This window comes from Mixophyes fleayi, chromosome 3, assembly GCF_038048845.1.
Source record: "Mixophyes fleayi isolate aMixFle1 chromosome 3, aMixFle1.hap1, whole genome shotgun sequence".
In the NCBI taxonomy this organism is placed as follows: Eukaryota; Metazoa; Chordata; class Amphibia; order Anura; family Limnodynastidae; genus Mixophyes; species Mixophyes fleayi.
The window spans coordinates 286,177,024-286,198,316 of NC_134404.1; the positions used below are offsets into that span (position 1 = coordinate 286,177,024).

At 36.8% G+C, this 21,293-nt stretch overlaps 1 protein-coding gene across 2 annotated transcripts in view; it reads right to left on the minus strand.

The window, feature by feature from the left end:
* Positions 1-1,331: 1,331 nt before the first annotated feature.
* Positions 1,332-21,293, minus strand: part of SLC8A1 (solute carrier family 8 member A1) — a 289,944-nt gene continuing 269,982 nt past the window's right edge. For both annotated transcript variants that reach the window (XM_075203735.1, XM_075203736.1), the window contains exons 7-8: positions 18,659-18,934; positions 1,332-5,243 (exon numbers count right to left, since the gene is read on the minus strand). In XM_075203735.1, the coding sequence (XP_075059836.1) occupies positions 4,867-5,243; positions 18,659-18,934 (653 nt within the window). In that variant the 3' untranslated portion in view covers positions 1,332-4,866. The remainder of the gene's footprint in view (positions 5,244-18,658; positions 18,935-21,293) is intronic.

Here is a 21,293-nt window from a genome sequence, read left to right on the forward strand (position 1 = left end):
AGAAACCCTATGTACTGAGATACATTTTCTAATATTTATTTTAATTCCAGAACTTCAAGCAATGCAATTAGGATTGACTTGCTCCCCAGTCCCCAAATGCAACTTTTTAAATTCCTGTTGCTATAATAAGCATGCATTATTAGCAGTGAGCCGTGTTTTCAAAATATGAACACAACAATTGCAAGCACAAAGTGAAAATCAAAACAAATTATTAAAAAAAGAACAAAAATGCATAAATAAGTATATCTATTGAAATCACTAAAAAAAAAGTATCATATTTTTATATAGTTTCAGTTTTTCATAGCAGTACATTCACAATACATACCTTACCATGAAACCTTCATTATAACATATTTATTGACTTGTTTTCTTTTCCTCTTTCAATGAAAAGAGACTTGTACAACAAAATTCTATGTTAACGAAATTTCTGGCAGTACGTGTGAAGAAATTGCATTTTTTTTGCACTAATTCGATTATTTTTTTTTATTATTATTATTTTATTTAAACCACAAGTAAGGAACAAAAGAAAACTGGTGGCACGGTATTTCAAGCTAGGATACTAAAATTTCTGCCAACAAATAGCAAAGCTTTTATCCAGTATGTATTTCAGCCATCTGGAATTTTCTCTATTAAATGTCTGATGATGTATGCTGGCATAAAAGGAGCATTATATCAAACAAAAAAAAAATACTGGTACCGAACAATTATGTATGCTACCTTAGCATTAAAAATACATATAGCTATTATATGCTTTCAAAAATAAAAATTATCAAGTATGGCCAAATATTATTATTGTTAAGGCTGCCATGGTAAATGGAATTGATTAACATATTATATTATCTCATTAAAACTAGTGTTTCTGCACAAAAATCTGTTTAATAGAAATCACTATTCATTAATATGAGACAATATATTAACTGACTGTCATTACAGAATTAATTTCAATCTAAAAACTAAACGATTAAGTCATAAAGCAATATATTTTTTTAAGAATATAAATGACTCATTTCTGATTATCTTTGAAAAGAAAGCAAAATGTCATCTCTATAATACCAACCCATACTTTCACAAGACAATATATAGAGAAAATAACATACAATATTTGAAATGGCAAATTATCAAGAATGTAATACAGGGTTTCCCAAACCCAGTCCTCAGGGCTCCCCAACAGTGCAGGTTTTCCATATCTCCTTGCTGAAGCACAGGTGTATTCATTACTGACTGACACATTGTAACAGATCCACAGGTGGTCCTAATTATGTCACATGTGATCCAGAAAACCTGCACTGTTAGGGAGCCCTGAGGACTGGGTTTGGGAAACCCTGATCTAATAAATTGCACAGTCATTGCGAATGACAATCAATGCAATCTGTCTGTTGAATTCTTTTTTTGTTCTTGTGGATAATACTATAATGAAATTTAATTTGTGATCATAATTTGGATTATTTTTTGGATTGCCACTCAGTTTAAAAACTTCAAATGGTTTGGTATGCCAAGGCAGAGACGCAACAAGATAAATTGTAATTGTTATTGTAGAATGATGTAATAATGTCAGTGTTGCCTTAACTTTTTGATATGTATGTAGCTATTCCAGGCAAATACCTCTAGGTGATTAAAACAAAGCACTGTATATACTAGATTGCTTCGGTATTTGGATAACTTTATAACTAGCTTTACTTCAAAATAAAAATCTGAAGTCATTGCTACCATAGATTTTTTTAAGTTGTGCACAAAAAAGCTGCCAAAGTTGTAGTTCCAATGAAGTCAATGGAAATTGAAAGGTACACGTGTCCCATTTGCTATGGAAATCTTGTGCAATAGTGTAGAGACTTCAACAATAATGCAATCCATGCACATGTAGTGTTCAGAATATTGACATGTCAATGTCACTTAATTCTCTGTCACTTATGCCAGTGGGTCAATTAATTGCGAATGTGGAAGAATATTGGTTTAGAAAGAAATTGTTCCGTTGTTATTTTCAAATTTTTCTTGGTAGGAAGTGACGGACTAGAGTTTTGGCTTTTTATTTGAGACATTAAATTGCTAAACTGGTTTAAAATAATAAATGATAAAAGTCTTCCTCAGCAAAAGGAATCATGTTGGTCTCCACGAATGCAATATTAATGAGCCAAATATGTTAGCACAAAAAAGTCAATAAAGTTATTGACATTTAGTTGATGTTCAACTATGGGGACCAGATAAAGCATTCAGTTTACAACTGAGCACATCTAAGAACAGCTTAAGTCTGCTGGTGCAGTCATTCAATGATATATTAGACATGTAAGCTAGGGTGGACAGGGGATGGTGGAGAGACTTTACATGGTGTTGTTTAGTGGTATTACTCTGTGTTTTTTAGGGGTGATTATTTCATAGGATGAGAGAATAGTACTTATTGCCCCATACTGTATATATATTATATTACTTAGCAATGTAAAGGTATTTTTCCAAACGTTATTGTTTATGTCTATAATTATAATGGGAAATATAAACTTAGGAGCACCAATGCACAGGTGTTATTTTTGCAGAAATATTACATTCCAGATGTTTATCTTGAAATTGGTCAAATTCAATCTTCACTTACATGTGGTTTGACACTGTATATGTAACTATTTGCATTATGTGCTTTTCCCAATGAGCTTAGTTTATAACAAAAATATGTAAACTGTATCTCATGTACGGTATATGTCTTATATCATTACTGTCCTACAAATGTGTATTTTAGAGATTTTACCCAAATGTTTTATGTTCTGTACATTTCACTCCATTTACATTAACAAAGACTATATTGCCAACCAGTAAGAACAAATTGTGGACCATTTTAAATACTGTGCAATAAGTATTTGCAAAAATAAAATAATGGCTATACTTAAAGTGACTTAGCTGTGCATCAATTGTAGAGTTCCAACATATATGCAAATAATGCATGCTAATTTTAATTGTTGCAAAATTGCACTGTCGCAATTTTGAAGGTTAAGGGGCATATTCAATTCTCGGCGGAAACGCAGAGAATCTCGCGGTCCGCGCACGATTACCGTTATTACGGTAATCGTGTGCGGAAAAACCGTTAATACAGTAATTTTCTCGCTGGATTTCAGCTCGCAGCTCCCCGAGCTGAAATCCAGCTAACTATTGCCGTATTAACGGTAATAGTTTTTCCGCTGTGCGGAAAACAAACATTTGAATATGCCTCTTAGATTAACAATATAATTTAATGTAATATGACTAATCGATATTTTGCAAAACAGATTGATAATGTGCTGTCAATAAAATTATAAATTTGTTGCCATTGTACTGTTATTCAGAACAAGTAGGATTAAAAACTGTGGGCAATGTCACATGGTAATTTGCACTAATATATGTTTTTATGAACTAAGGCCTCCGCTGTTTAGGGAGAATCGTCTGCCCATTTGCATTACGAAAAGTGAGACAACACAGCACACGTAAAATTAGGGCAAATAAGGACTTTAGCCCCAATAATTCCATATAGAAACTCTATAAAAATCCAGTTTTAACTACAAGGCAAAATCACTGCTCTTTGAAAAAAATAATGAAAGTCAAAAACTGCTATAATAACAAATGGTGATATGTCTTATATATAACCCACTAGTAGCCACCCATATGCCTTTTTGTTGCTTCCTGCAGCAGATTTAAATTCAAATAAATACTTATTTAAATAATTCTTTTAATTCCTAGGCACATTTTTGGTATTTAATTATCAGCATTTTACCCATTTTAACCTTTCAATGGGAAATGCAGAAAAAGAGGCTTGAAAGTCCTTCATTAGTTTAATGCTCTCGCGCCTTTGTACAGACCTATGCTGAATGTAGTAAGGTTGTCTATATTAACCCAAAACTCATATTATTTATTTTAAAAAAAAAATAACCCCTAAATCTCCCAAAATAAAAGTAAAAAAAAACACAAAACCACATCCATGTCTTTCACATTCAGTCAACATTAATAAAAGAGTTTATCGCTAGGCTATAACGTACACCAATACTTTTCATCCATGCACAAAATTACACATAGAACAAAGACATTCCAAATCATGACTATGGTTATGAATGGGAAGTGCCCAGAAGACTCCTATACAGATAACTCTGGAGGTGGTCTTAATGACAACAAAGACATACAACTTGTCTATACCAGAATGGGGCTTTTTATCCATTACAGTGTTGATGTTATGTAGGCAATAAACAAACAGGATAGACACAATGTAGTTTGGTGACTTAGTACTGGGAGAAACACATGCTAATTACAATGCAACATTTAGCTGGAGAGGAGAAGGCTACTTTTTTTGGTTACTTTCATTTATCCATTTCTTGTCCACAATGAATCTAATAGAACATGGCAAAGTGAACCGCCCTGGAGTTACACTGAAGAAATATATTTTTGACCCCTGAAGGTTTAGTGTCTTGTTGACAAATTACTTCACCATTTGCCACTTGGGCCAATACATTTTTGGAGTTCTAATGTCTGAAATTCAGTTTCTTTTCCAGGCACTCACCATTCTCACTCCCCAACAACAACAAAAAAATCGTTACTAGTAATTCCGGCATCTTTACATTTTAACAAAAAAAGGCCCAAGTAGCATTCAGATTAGTCATTTCAAAAATAAAAGTAGTCAAACATTTATAGTACATTATTTTAGGTACAGTTGCAAAGATGTCCCTGCATCCATGCCTAGTTCAACATGATGCCCCCCTGGGTAAGAAACCTTAAATTCTTGATCCTACCCATTAAAATGAATGCTTCTACAGTTGCATCCCATCAGCAGGTAAGTGGAAATGGCAATGTCATTTTTTTTTCCTCTGTTCATTCTACATATATTTATATATATTTATATATTTACTATGTCGGAGTGTTTCTTTAGAAGCCTGGTATGTGGCAGTAGGCTTCCAGAGATGAGAAGAAAATGTACAAGAGCCACAGAAGGGCAAAGAGGGATGTTGTAAGAATCTTGGCAGTCCGTGGCCCACCCAGCTCGCCACCGATCTCAGGTCGCCGTCTGTAGAGAAGGACGCCAACGCTTATGAATGCAAATATGGTGAACAGAGTGACGGAGAAAGCCAGTGTGCCGGGCTTAACTCTAAACACCTCTCCGTGAGCTGTATGGTAAATGGCAGCAATGGACCAAGCCACGCCAATCCCCAGGAAAACATTCACAGCGTTGCTACCAGTGACGTTACCTATGGAGGCATCAGCATATTGATCCTGGATAGCTGCCACTTTACTTGCAAATGTATCTGTGGAGACAAAAAAGGAAGATCATTAAGCAACATGGAAAAAGTCCCACAATGATGAAATCGCACCACCAGCTGAGTGCAGAGCTGAATATCACTATACATGTACCAGAAACACACATGACAAGGGAGTACTACAGAATAACATATCAAAATAAAACATGATGATAATTTAAAAGGAAAATAATTACAAGTAAATCTTTCTTACCGGCCAAGATGGCAATACCATAAGTACCTCAGCTGATTTCAAGCAAAAAATATAGGCTATAGCATGTCCAAGCCAATTGTACAACTGATATGTACATGCAAATCGCAAGACAGCTGATGGTCTAGGACCATCTAACCTGTGACACTCCAGGTGTTGTGAAACTACAAGTCCCAGCATGCTTTGCCAATATATAGCAGCTTATTGCTGGAAGGGTATGCTGGGACTTGTAGTTTCACAACACCTGGAGTGTCACAGGTTAGACAACACTGGTCTACCAGTTCAGTTTATAGAAGACATCTGTTTAAGTGTTACTACATCTCTAAGACTGTATTTTCTGACATCACATTAAAGTGTATTCATCATCTACACTCACAGACATAAGGAAGAAATTTCCATAAAGTATCTTGTATCTCAATGATGTCACCTAGGCTGCATTGCTTCAGTCCACAAAATGGTTGTATAGACAAAGAAAACACTTTAAATATGATCCGGTTTATCAGCACAGGTAATTTTATAATATATATGTGACCCAAGCATAGATTTAACTATGGCTGTATAGCTAATAAGACTGCAACGGGCACAGCAGCATAATGAAGCTAAAGGGAAAAAAGTTCCTCACTCTGGCCGAATATTGATTTATTCAGGTAATTATATAAATGGGGCTATGATATGCCCCATTTGCATCACTTTTTAGTAAAAGTGCAGAAATGCAGAATGGCTTGGGAGGGTGGATTTCCTATCTTTGCTATGGAGTCCAGCATCTAATTATACAATTACACAGCGTCTAATAATGGTAGCTATAAGTTTGCAAAATATCTTAATTTGTGTCCCCAGGTTGGTTCTTTGCGTCTACGGACAAATCACATTATGGAGTCTATTTATTAATATATGGCGATAGGGCTGAATTTCTATTGGTGTTTATTGCAGACTTGGGCTTTCAGTTCAACTAATAGAAAAAAAATGTAATAAAATAATGCTTCATTCAAGTAATAAAACATTTTTTTTATGCATTATCTGCTGTTAGTGCCATCCTGTAATGGTGATAACAGAAGGAAGCGTGCTGTAGTACTTGTACCACTGCAATCCTTGTTGAATAGGCTTTCCAATGCATTTATGGCCGGCGGGTGACCCTTTGACGTATAGGGTAAAGTTTTCACTGGAGATAGGGCTTTTCCCCTATAATAAATAGACCCCTCTATCCATACTTGCCAACTTTTTTAAGTCGGCAACCGAGAGCTGCCTGGGGAGGTGGGCGTTTCGGGGGCAGGGCTATGCAAATCACACCATTTTGGCCCATCCCCCAGTGACATAATGATGCAGACGCGTCATTTTACAGTGAGGGCCAAATGCCGCGATTCCCTGAGAATCGCGGCATTTTGGAACTAATTCAGCGTGGGCAGATGCAGGAGTCTGCCATACTCTCCCGTGAGACCTACCCAGAATTCTGGAGTCTCACGGACATTCCGGTACAGTTGACAAGTATACCTTGATCTCTTTTTCCTGATTGTCTCTAAAATTAAATTACATATTTTCATTACAGAAGGACGGTACAGTGTATTATAAAATACACTCTATTATTTTTATATAATGTACTCCCAGTGAAAATGTTTCACTTTCATTTTTAACGTAACTCCAAAAGAAAATTTTTCGTTTATTTAGTTCTTTTCACAGCCCAGTAATAGACTTCGCTACAGGTTATCTTTATGCTATTTGAAAAGGCAAACAGTATAATTGTGCTGCATTTTTATGTTTTCTTCAGAAATCCTGCTGCTTTCCATGGCACAACCAGACAGAAATATGTATTTTCTTTGGGATGGGCTCATCTGCTGTTTCGCCTAATTTAATCCACTTGCCGGCCACTGCATTTTCCTGTTATTTGCATCCAATATGAAATAAACGGTTACGATAAAAACTGCATTTTTACAAGTTTTGTTCTTTTGCTATCCATCAAGGCTATAAGCAAGGATAAATCTTTCAATGGCTTTATACATTTTCTCTGAGTCATCGTTGCTTATATTGTTGAGATGCAGTTAACTGGAAAATATTGCAGATTATTTCACTTTTTAATATTGCTTTTTAAGTTAAAATATTAAAATTCTGCTCCACAATGTTGAAAATAGAGTGGAAAATAGTGTTGAAGGTTTTTTTTTTGGTTTTTTTTAGGTGTGTTGTGCCAAGAACTACTATTGTATTTACCAGGTCCATATGTCTTACCACATGTAATCAATAAAACAACTGGAATGTCAGTGTGAGCAATACAGATCTTGAATATTGCCTCACTTATTTAACTTAATATTTTCTTGGTGACTCCATGGGGTTAATATATCATACCCCGGTTTTTTCAACTCGCCGGGAACCGCTAAGATTTAAAGCGGCGCTGGCTTTACAAGCCAGCACCGCTTTAAATTTTAGCTGTCAACTCGCCGATTCCCAGCGAGTTGAAAAAACCGGGGTATGATACATTTACCCCCATATTTCTATCATGATCCATATCTTCAATATTTTGTTTTGACCAGTCTCAGGGGCTGTTTTTTTACATAGGAATTGCAGAGTAATGACAGGATATTTCCAAGCTGATGGCACCACTTGGAAGGCCACAGTATGAAGTCAAGACAGCTTGGGGTAGCAGTGATTGTGGCATACCTATGAATAGGCCCCCCATAGTTCCGGATGTAGAATGATATACTTTAAGTGCAGAAGTCCTAGACATACAATGTTTGCTTACATGTTTGTGCTTTGTACTGCCTTTAATTAACAGAGTAACTGAAGGAAGCTGAGTTTTATTACCTGTCAAATAAGATATGCACTACCCAGTGCCACCATCAGTGTCTATTACTAAGCCTAGGAAAAATGATTGTTGCAATAGAAAATAACATAATGAAATAAATGAAACAGCATGGTCTTTCTTTTGTTCTCAGAGGTAGAAAATGACTTGTCTTAATCAGGACCGGTGGAAGAGTACTAGCCTAAGATGCGCTGTCCTCTCAGGCACTCCCAAGCCCCTTAAGGATCCCCCCCGCAGATATTGATCTACACCACGTGTCTTAACGTTTGTGGAGCAAGTATGGGATGGCAGGGGAAGGGGATGGCAGGGGAAGGGGATGGCAGGGGAAGGGGATGGCAGAGTCAGTGTTGTCAGTGCTGCTGGCGGCTGTCGCTTCTCCTCCACTTCAGTTATAACTGAGTACAATGCCAAACCCGCTGCCTGACACGTACACAGAGCAGCAAGGAGTCAAAGAAAAAAATGAGCTTCATCGAAGGCAAAAGCACCAATTATCGCCCATTCATAAATATATATATATATATATCTATATATATATATATATATATATATGTATATATAGTCAGCAAGGAAAGTACACAAAATAGTATACTGAACACAAACGTAAAATGGTTTTCATTCTTTTTAAGTGTACAGTAACTTTTTAATTAGTTGTGCTGCCAAATTACATATTTCTCTGTTAAAATTCTTATAAGCACCTATTTCACCTATTTACTTGATTCTATCCTGTCCGGAAATTCTGCACTTTGCTACTAAAAACCCGGTCAGCATAGGCAGCATAATAACCATCAGGGGGTGGATGGTAAATGAAGGAGTTACATGAATCTATCTATGGGAAAGTACAAGTTGCCCTCTATACTCTTAAGCAGATGTAACAGCACTTGCAAATTTTACTGATCAAGTGGAGAGAACAGTAGAGGACACAGTTGCCTATCAGAACACTGCAGAAGAGGATCAAATTAAAAGTAAACTAAAGCTACAGGCCATCCAGGAACGTTAGGTGGACATGAATAACCAGACTCAGAGGAATAACCTTTGTATCAAAGAGCTCTTTGCCCAACTAGCTCTAGAAATCCTGGAGGGACACCTCCTACTCTACAGGGCTTACAAAGCACTGAAGATCAGATGCCCAGATCTCCCCCTTGAGATGTCATATTGTGCCTTCATTACTTTACTTTTAAGAGGATTATCCCGAGGGAATATAGGAAAGTCCAAAATGTACAATATGAAGGTTATACACTACATATCTTTTGGGATATCTCCCCTACTACACTTGCCAAAGCACATGATCTTCAACCAATGACCACAATCCTAAGAGATAACAATGTTTGATACCATTGGGGATTCCCTTTCTTCCTGATTCTCTGGCATCAGGATAATGACCTCTCAGATAGATCTTTGTTCAAAGCCCAGGCTATACTCCAAAATCTTAGCCGAGGACTCAGCAAGCTTCCAAAACCCATCTTCATCACATACACCAAGATCTCAGAGAGCTCGTGCTCAGTCTACAGTCTCAAGATCTTCCAAGCAACGTCCACCTCTTCCTTCAAACGCTAGGACATGTTCTCATGATGGGCTTGATTCATCAAGTGTCTGCCGATTTTGAGAGTGTTGTCCGCAAAATCGCTCTGCGCATGCCCAGAACGGCCGTGAACACAGCCCTGTCCGCTGCGTCCATGAACGCAAAAAACACTTACTACAGCCTACAATTTCGCAGAGTGAACTGGACGGGGAAGGGTCATTTTGCCATAGTGAAGTTACAGTAAGGGCATGCCAAACTCAAGCGCACACGGCCACATCTGAATCCAGCTCTGGCCATCTGAAAGTTACTTGTTTTTCTGACGTATCTCTTGCTCCAGCTAAAGGGCTAGTCTAAGTCCTGATCAGTAGTGTTGGCAGTCTCGTATGCAATCTATAACACGTGTTTGCAATCATGAGTAACTGTAAACATTTGTTTTATGTTCAGTAGACATTAACAACATTCTAATAAATATATTTCATGAAAAAAAATGTAAAAAAACATTTTTATAAAATATACATAATATATTATAATCCACATAAGTATTGGACATATCCTGCAGCATCTTGTGTAGTAGATGACAGCAAAACTCCCCCCGATTTCATAAGCTCCTGTATCTTGAGATCTGTGTCTTGATGAATTCAGGAGTATGCAAAGCCTGAATACAAGCGTATAATACTTAACGTGGGTTGCACTGAAAATGCATGCCTTAATGAATAAGGCCCCATATTTCTAACTTTGTTCTTGATCTTGTTATTCCTAACCTACCTCGATTGTGCTTACTTACCAGGATGATGCACTCTTTCCACTGTTGCACACTAGCTAACTTTATATCTGTTACAACTGTTTGAAATGTTTTCTCTCCCTATTTTTGTCCCCCACCTTCACTTCTCTCCTCAAATACAGTTTCTGCTTTCCCAGTCTCCAACTCTCCACTGCACAGAGTCTAAGCAGCTTTATACCACCATGTCCACTTCCATTGGCCAAGGTTTGAGCCACAGTTTTTGTATTATATATATTGCTACAATTTTCTAACATTACTGTTATTTTGAATGTTTATGTGTCCCCCCTAACTCTACTATATGGCCGAAGTAGGAGATTAAAACTACCTCCCCCCCTGCCTCCCCATGACACTACGTGCTTGTGCATCTACACAGTCTCCACTCCAAACACCCCCCCAAACATTGCATTCTCTCCGGCATCTTTTGCAGGTGAAATGTAGCTCACTTAGCCACCTTCCTCCTCTATCTCTCCTGCTCCCACTCTCTTCCCTCACTCTCTCTTCAGTTTTAGTCCTTCCACAGTTGCCACCTTAACTATCTTTATTACTTACTTTATTAACTGGGTTCTTGCTATCTTCCTGCTTGATAGTTTACTCACTATGCGCTGATGGCCCTGCGTGTCATCTCCTATAACGTTAATGGTCTAAATTCCCCCAAAAAACTCTTTAAACTCTTAACTACTTTATGTAACATGAAAGGCGATTTGGTGTTTCTTCAAGAAACGCACTTTACCTAACATCTTCATACCGATCTTCACTACAAAATTTCCTGGGGCTGGTAAACTTTTGGTATAATGGGCTAGGGTCTTAGTGACAAAGGCAAACTGAAATGTCTGAATTTTGGACTTACTAAACATTAAGTAAATATCCCAAACTTCAATCTAGGGGCTCAGGAATAAACATGGTGCTTTCAGCGCGGGGGGCCTGATTCATTAAGGATCTTAACTTGAGAAACTTCTTATTTCAGTCTCCTGGACAAAACCATGTTAAAATGCAAGGGGTGCAAATTAGTATTCTGTTTTGCACATAAGTTAAATACTGACTGTTTTTTCATGTAGCACAGAAATATCAACTTTAAATGTCAGTGTACAAATAAGCTATCAAGTATTTGTGTGCTACATGAAAAAAACAGTCAGTATTTAACTTATGTGCAAAACAGAATACTAATTTGCACCCCTTGCATTGTAACATGGTTTTGTCCAGGAGACAGAAATAAGAAGTTTCTCAAGTTAAGATGCTTAATGAATAAGGCCGGGGGTTGTTAACCTTTGGGAAGGGGAGAGCTGTTTCTTGCAGGCCTCCTTCTATGGAACCAGCCCTGTGCTGACTAGCCTGGGCTGAAGATCTGGGGAGGGGAGACTGATGCACACTTTTCTATTTTTTTTAAATTTCTTTAAATACACACTACACTGTGTATGAGGAGTTGGGAATTCCAGACAGAACACTTACCAAAAAATTCTGACTGCACAAAATTTTATATTTCACGGCCTTAGGTGGAAGGCTAATATTTTGTGAAACAGTTTTGAAAATCTCACTCATCTCTACATCAATGAGGCTCATCCTGCACAAATTACACCACTGCTGGTTACAGCACACTACTACCTAATGTGTTAAAGTTAAGATGCTCTTTCGACTGCTGACGTGCAGAAATTATTGACTCTCTTAGCACTGTTTCAGACATTGGCAGTTTCATAAAGAACTTAAACGTTTTTTTGTGTTGGAAAGGGGTTTGGAAGCTACATCAAAGAAAATAGTAGTACGAATAAATAAAAAGAAAAACTTTGAGGCACACGTTTTAATATCTTGTATCAAATTTTACAATATGCCTTATGAGATCATTTAATTCCTTTTTGTCCACATAAATGACTTGGTGCAAATGCATTGTATATAGCCAACATGTTATGAAGACGTTGTAACAGTTTTTGAGGTATTGAATAATGGGTTGTATAAGCAGCACTGTTTACCTAGTAAACCCAAAGCATTATATACTGGAATTTTAACTGCTGAGCAGATAAACCTTTCCTATACTTGCACAGACTTACAGACAGCAGTCTGTAAGATTTAATCTCGTAAATTTCAGCTTCAGATGTCAATGCTATTTGAACGTGTTGGCCCAATTTCCTAGTGCATAACATATGCTCTGTGATTGCTGATAGTTATATACTATCTCTGAAAGATAATTAACTCATTGGGGATCCAGCCGGCTTAAGTGCTAGCAGATTTTGCGTTTTGGCTTTAAAACGTCATTAAAGTGTTTCCCATGGCATGCTAGTCCTGAACAGACTTGAGAGCTTGAAGAGTAGAATATAAAGATGTCTCACAGATATAAGTATTTCCTGGCTGCATCGAAGTTGAACTGCCAACCAATTAGGTCACACTGGCGGCTGCCACATTTAAATATGGACCTCCCAATTTGTTAATTCCAGTAAAACATTTGTACTATTAAATGAAAACAGCTCTAATCTGTGGAACATAACTTTACAAACCTTCATTTACAAGGATATATGGTGCCAATGAACAGATGAAAAGTTGTAAACTACTATTAATCCACCATGTCGAAAAGAGAGCTACTAAATGTTCATTACTGAGAGAAAAAGGGTATATAGATAACCCTTGATGTATAGAGCAAAGCCCAATTGCTGCCTTAAACATATGTTTTTGACTGCAATAGGGCTTTTCGCACTTCCATAAATAAACCCCTGAATACCTATGCTTTTGACTAAGCTTTATGCTTTTGTGTTATACCAACAAATATCATTATTAGACTTTATTATTACACTGTACCTTTCACTAGCAATAACATTTTTAGAAATCTCCCCGTGTTTGCGTGTGTTTCCTCCAGGTGCTCCGGTTTCCTCCCACACTCCAAAAACATACTAGTAGGTTAATTGGCTGCTTCTAAATTGACCTTAGTCTCTCTCGGTATGTGTGTGTGTGTTAGGGAATTTAGACTGTAAGCTGCAATAGAACAGGGACTGATGTGAGTGAGTTCTCTGTACAGCGCTGTGGAATTAGTGGTGCTATATAAATAACAGCTGCTGCTGATGATAAATTACTCCAATATCACTAACTTACATTGCTATTCTAGATTTTTTTCTGAACTGTGTTTAATTTTTGTTCTGTCCTTTTTATCATGCTTGCAGTTATACTCCTGATAGAAGTAGTCTGCTAAACATGACTTTAATTTCCTACATACTTTAAATAATGCTTTGTTTTCTGGCTTAATTCTGTGGTTTCTAAGACCTTTATATCAATCGAACAAACTTATTTACTTAAATATGACACAGAAAGGGTAATGGGTAATGGATACACCTGATATATACATATCTGATGGCAACAACATAAAACTACCTGCATTATGTAAAGACCTTATCAAAAAATGCAGGAGGAAGCCAAAAAGATAAAGTGACAGATTTAGCTGGCAAATGTGGCAGAAAGGCTCATAGAAACCTGTAAGCTAAAGCCTTACAAAACATTTTCTCCTCTGAAAAGCAAAACAATTGTAGTGTCTTTTCACAGTTCAGGTAATGATGGTAGGGAGCACATTAATATAGTGGTCCAGCAATGTGCTATGATGACATTTTGTATTTGCATATCATTTTTACTGTGCCCAGTGATGCAGGAAATGCAAACGGCAGGTTTTCAAAGAGAAAGCTTACATTGCCAATTTGTGTCTGGCTCTCAACTATAACGAACATACAAACAATACAAAGTCAAAAGCAATTTACATAAGGTACTGGCCACTTAACGTCATCTTTCCAATGCAGTGTAACACTTATTGCATATAATATGATGTAAGACGTTATCCCCTGTAAGTCAATATACTGAAAAAAAGACTAAACTGAGAAACGTGAGAGGGAGACAAGAGTACAGAATGACAGTGAAGATGGGAAGCTCTTTACCTGTCTTAATGATAAACTAGGTTATAATACAAGAAGACATGGAAGCATTCATCCATATAACCTTCACACGACTTTGTTTCTGCTTGGGAAATTTTAAAACAACCAATATTAAGTTAATAAAATACAGCACAGTATAAGGATTTTTTTTTTACACTGATACTGAAAAATAACATTGGCTCGTTAAGCACCGGCATCTGTTATCCTGGCTGGTGACTGATATTTTGCTTTCTTGTGTCTACCGTTGCTTTAATAATGGGATGTCTGTCATGAATTGCCCACAATGTGTATACTACTAAATTGGGTGAGTAATTGAAATAAGTGGCAAAATAAAATGATGACATTTTGCACAGGATGGGCCTGAGTCTTTAAGGCACGCATAGTGAGCGTAGCATACGTTTGTTTTAAACTGCACCTAAGTCAAGAAGGAACGGATCTCAAGATACGTGTGCTGATGACCATGGGTGTAGGTTCACTCTGCTGTACTAGACCAGACACTGCAGGGTACGTACAATACCTGTGTGAGATACAAAATCTCAAAAGAACGCACAGAAAAAAAAATATTAAGCAATTCATGTTACCTGTCAATAATATAGTCATTATTAATGGAAATGTAAAAAAAAACAACACATTTTTATATATATGTTTTTTCGGTTGGAAAACCATTTATTAGGCTGTCCTAAATGTCTACTGTACATAGCGGTCAATTTTACAGATTGCAGACACATGTTATAACATGCATACGTGACTGACATCACTAGGACTCAGGACTTAGACTAGCCCTATAGCTGTTGCAAGAGATATGGCAGAAAAACAAGTAGCTTTGATCTGCGCAGACATGGCTGCACATGCTTGAGCTTGGCACATCCTCACTGTAAGTTGACTGTGGCCAAACACTGCTTCCCCGAAATCATAGGCTGTAGCAAGTGTATGTTGCATCCTCTTACGCAACGGGCTTCGTGCATGGATGTATGTCCCGGTTATAGGTGTGCGCAGAGTGATTTTGCACACAATACAGTCAAAATCAGCAGATACTTTCCTTAATGACTAAGGCCCCATATGTGTATGCTGGACATATATAGTTTGGTTGGTCGAGATGACTGGAAAAACATAGTTCAGCTATAGTATTTCAACATTAGTAGGTAAACAAGATAAATGGTTATCAAAGTTAACCTGTGAGATGGAGAAATTATGTTATAATATACATTTTATAAAAATGTATTGAGTAATATAAAATTTGTCATCATGAATTTATTGGCAAGTGGTTGATTGGTTACAATATTCTTTGATATTGAATGCTTAACAGATGGCAGCAATTAATAAAAACAAATCGCTGCCTAGACAAGCAACGGAGTAAAGTTAATGGCAGTTCTTTAAAGTTTTATAATGTTTAAAAGTTCTCTACTAAATTAGCTAAGAAGGAATAATGGAAACACTAATATAATGGAATGAGGGTCATTAACATTACTATTTGAATGCAAGGCATCTAACAAAAATTCCCTTAGTTGCTCCTGTTATCTGCCAAGACATAATTACCTGGAAATAAGCAGTCAGAAGAGTCTGACTTACTGACTATTTTACTTTACAATTCCAAACGCTCCCCATCTCCATCACAATATAATGCTGGCCAAATGTAAGTGGTCAAACTATAAAAGCCATCCGTGCACATGTGGACCTTCTAGTGCAGTTGACAAATGATAACACACACAGTCCGACAGTGGTAGCCTGTCAACTGAATCTATAATTTGGGTTGGATAATTCTTGGCTATGCTAATCGCGTTGGGTCACACACTTGCAGATATAGTGCCAACTGCATGACACTATCTGCGAACTGCGTTAGCAGACTTCTTGTCCATCATCTAAGATCTCTCTTATCTGAGAATTATCAGTAAACACCAACTTTGAGGGGACATTCATCAGAGACTTCATCTCAATTTAAGGAGACTTTATACTGAAATATTTTTTTATATATATATATATATATATATATATATATATATACATAAATATATATATACATACAGTGTATTTTTTATAGAGCCTAGGATTCCGTGGAGAGTCTATTAGGGGAATACATATTATGGACCTCATTTAGAGTCGGACGCAAAGTCCGTTTTAGGTGCATCCAACAAAAAAACACTATCACGCATGTGCAGAAAGCACCATATATTCGCCTGCATCTTGGACGCAATTAACACTTGCGTCAGCTTGCGGCTCACTACGAGAGAATGGGCGAAACACGGAATTGTGAAGGTGTGAGCATGTAAATAAATCCTAGTCGCAGTGAGGCGCAGACGCAACACACGTGAAAACAGGGCTAAAGCTGTGCGGCAGGAATTAGGTGGCACAAGCGGTTAGCTAGCTGAAGGAACTGATGGAAGCGCGGTAGTGGTATTACGAGTGGGACACAACTGGGGTTGCTTGCCACTCGTAATACCCTACCAAGCTGCGGCACACTCCCACTCCTACACTTCCGACTCTAAATGAGGTCCTATATGTTTCGTTTTTTTTACAAATTTTCGTTAAAGGTTGCCTTTAAAAAAACAACACATAATCAGATAATAAAAACATACAGAAAATAATATCATAGAACAAGAGAATAATGTCTTATGTAATTAAGGAAGTAACAATAATACTGGTTATAACAATGTTTTCTTGAGTTAAGCGAGTATGGGATTAACACTTCACATGTGAACTCCTCAAGACCTAATCGCACATTGGCAACTGAAAAACTGCAATAAGAGGAAGTCTATTAAGATGTTTATAACGTTAAATCAGTACTGTGAATAATTTATCGGATGAGGAAAATTCAATCTCCTGCCGAACTCAGAGCTGATGATAAAAACAGATGCATGTTTTATGTGCTTGGATATTTTAATATTTTTCCTATGACCTGCTTTAAAAAAAAAACAAGAACATTAAAAGTGCTAGCTGGTGGGTTGACATTTATCCTGAATATTGAATATTGCTAAGTCAGGATTTTGTTGTTCTTAAGCTGTTCATACAATCCTAACAGGAATTATATCTCTACACTCATTATTTTATATAGCTTATAAACCATCTAGAATTCTATGTCAGGATAACAGCCTAATCTCTTTTCAATGTCAGATTTCGGCAGGTGTTAAGGTCAAAGTTTACATTAATGGACTGCTTAAGTTCCAGAGGGAATAATCTTTTAATTATGCAGTTTATCCTTGTTAATTTTTTTTTTCTGCTTGGAGAAAAATAAGGATTTTATTTGGTAGCATAATAGAACAGGGTATTTAATTTTATTTATCTTATATAGAAAGGTAGAAAAAAAACAACTGTACTTCGCCACAATTATGAACATTGTTATTTTTATATGCTGAACGAATTTAAAACAAATTTTAGGCTGTTTTCTAAGTGATTCAGATTCCCAATACGATATTGGATATGCATATGGGGAAGCCTTGCACCATTCGATGTGTTGCAAATATGACATAACCACTTAAGCCCTGAATGTGTGTTATTGTTTGACTTTGCATCTGGAAGTATTGGCTGTATCTCTCTGTAATAAATATACCTTCCTTTTTTACTCTTCTATGCAATTAAAAATTGCAATATCTTCCAATGGGGACCCATGGCCTTTCTCTCTCTTTTTTATATAGAAACTTTTAATAAATATTGTTTTTTCAACACTATACAGTCTTTTAAAAAACTACAGAGTATCTGTCAATATTTTATACATAACAAAATCATATAACCACTTCTGTGTTTTTGTAGTTTACATTAACAGACTTCCCTACCCTGGTACATATGAGCTAACTGTGTGCTTTGTCTCAAGATAATATATGTGCTTTATTCCTGATTTCAGCGCTTTTGAGCACAAGTGATTTCTAACTCTCTATTGTCCAGACAACATTGCCCGGAAATGTAGCAGAGGGTGAAGCTGTCAACAAGAATGTACTTGACTTTAGTGGATGGACCAAAGCTCCCATCCAATATAATGATGACATATCTGGAAAATGTCATTTCACAAAGTGCTTTGGAAAAGTAAGGTTCCTGTATGATAAGGGTAAGTATCTAAATATACATTACACAGAGTAAATTTCACCCTTTATAGTACTGCCATTATATTATGCATCACATCCATGTACGAAATATACTGTAATGGGACCTAAGAAACATAGACATGCTTCTGATAGCCCAGATATACAATGTTACAAATTAAAATGACTCTCTAATAAAGTTACAGTACACACACTTACCAGGTACCGATGTTCCTAGAGCCACGAAAACGACGGCAGTAACAGAATCCTTTAAGCCGATGGTACAGCCAAAATGAGAAGCCAAATCACCAATGAAGGCTGTCAGGAGGCCAATCATTGTGATGGACACTATAAAACAAGCCCATCCATTCCAGTACTCTGTCGGTGGGACAAAGGCGAAGAGAACTTTCCAGAACACAGTCAGAAAATGCATCACATAGTCGAAGCAGGACGGTAGTTTCTCCTCTCCACATTCATCATCGTCATCATCTTCCCCTAAGAAAAAAATATTATATAGAAATCACTAAGGTAATCACAAGTGATTATTATTTATGTGAGTTATCATAAAATTGTAAACAATGTTGTGAACTAGATGGGATTACATAAAATGTGCCCATCTTCTGACTTATTTAAAACACATAAAAAGGCTCTGACAATTGATGATTAATAGATCAGATGGAAACACAATCAGTAACTTAATGTTGTAGCTACAAGTCTGGTTGATGTCTAAGTACACATTTTATTTTACTAACACACCTCTCAACTTTCTTTCTGTTAGCGATATAGTTTTTTAAAGGCTCTATTAATCAACTTAATTGTTATTGCAGTGAAAAGTGTAATTTTTCATAGCTGCTTATAAAGACAATAAAAATGACTTTTTGATGCCATAGTGAATAATATCCTGAGCGATAAGGGTTATCGCTCTAAAAGCCCCGATGTTACTCTACTGAGCATACTCAGGGGCCAGGAGCATGCATGGAATGGGAAGCTTGGCTTTTCACCCTGTGATAAACAGAGCCTTGAGATACACATCATATTGTTCTCCTTCCATCCTATTTGCCCCTCCATCAGAGTTCTCATATACCATAGATCCATACCTCCTAACATGTCTATCAGCGGAACAGGGGGCGTGACCACTTGAAAATAGGGCGTGGCCACATCACAATGATCGAAGACGTCAGATGAAAAACTGACCCTGTTGTCCTAAATATATTAGCCATAATAGTAATAAATGGTGGAGTTACTTTTTAAACGTTACCACTGTACTACAGTATTCACTTTTTGAACTAACCTTCAACCAGCCATAGTAAACAACTGTTACATTATAATCAAACCAACACATGTAAATAACAAATATTTACTTATTTGCTGGATTAGAAAATGATCAATCTCTATGAAATATTCACATATGGTGTAATTACTTTTCTGTTTGTATCATTCACTGACTATGCAAATGGGTTAATTATATATTTTTTAAATACAATCTTTACATTTCATTTGATTTTTTAAGATTTTAAAAATGCTGTCTCTTTGCTTTAAAATAATCAAACTTGGCTGAATTTTCTCGTTATGGCCGTTACCGGGACATTTGTGTTGTTTAGGCCAAATTGTGAGATTGTTATAAATGTTTCATTATAATCATCTCAGACATTTATAAAACCTTGCTGAAATACATCATATCAAGGAAAAGAGCTCTCTAATAATTCTTTATTTAGCTGAAAAGGCACCAGAGTCATAAACAGGGACCAGCAATCAGGCAATATGGGACATTACTAAAGTGCTGTCAACCCAGAAATTCTGTATTAGATGTTCTCTCATTAGGAGAAATTCTACTTTCCTTTTATTCAGTGTTCCCCCAATCTGACAGGTTCACCTGCATTTTCCTCTGATTGAACCAGACAGGTGAGTTGTTGATGTCTATTCCCAATTAACCTCTCATTTGTGAAATTGGAAAGTCCACAGGAGAGAGGCATTAAATACACTGATGGTCCTTTAAAAAAGATCATTTTCTAGGATCCGAAGGATCCTTCAGGGGGACACGCTGGGTAGGGGTAATGCTGGAGCTAAGGGAAGTATATTATTCAAAAATTACATTTTACCTACAATCACCATTTGTTTAATATGATCCATCCCATAAATATAAAGGTAAGGAAAATTAGTAACAATCCAGAAGTATCAAACAGTTGAAAAAAATAGAAGAAATATGTTTTGCTCACCATGGTTTGTGTCATTTTTTTGAAAAGTTTATGAAATAAGTGTATTTTATGTTGTCTAAACGTAATGGGGAAGGGGGGCTTGTCTGAATGTAGTATGGAAGGGGGTGGGTTTGTCTTCTGGAATGCGGGAAGGCAGGGGTTGTCTGAATGTAATGAGGGGGGGTTTGCCTGAATGTAATGAGGGAAGAGGGGGTTTGTCTTAATGTAACGGGGGTAGGGGGCCATTACCTGAATGTAGTGATGATAGAGGGTGGGTTTGTCTTACTATAATAAGGGAAGGGAGGGGTTGTCTAAATGTAATGGTGGAAAGGGGGTTTCTGAATGTAATGATGGAAGGAGGGTGTCTGAATATAATGGGGGAAGGAGGGTGTCTGAATATAATGGGGGAAGGAGGGTGTCTGAATATAATGGGGGAAGGAGGGTGTCTGAATGTAGTGATGGAAGGGGGTGGGTTTGTTGTTAATGTAATGAGGGAAGGGGGTTTGTCTGAATGTAATGAGAAAAGGGGGGTAATCTGAATGTAATGAGGGATGGGGGGTTTGCCTTAATGTAATGAGCATGAAAGTTGGCCTAATAATTTAATTGTGGACTGTGGGTGGGAGTTAATTATTTAAGTTAAAGTAGCATAATTTGACCTT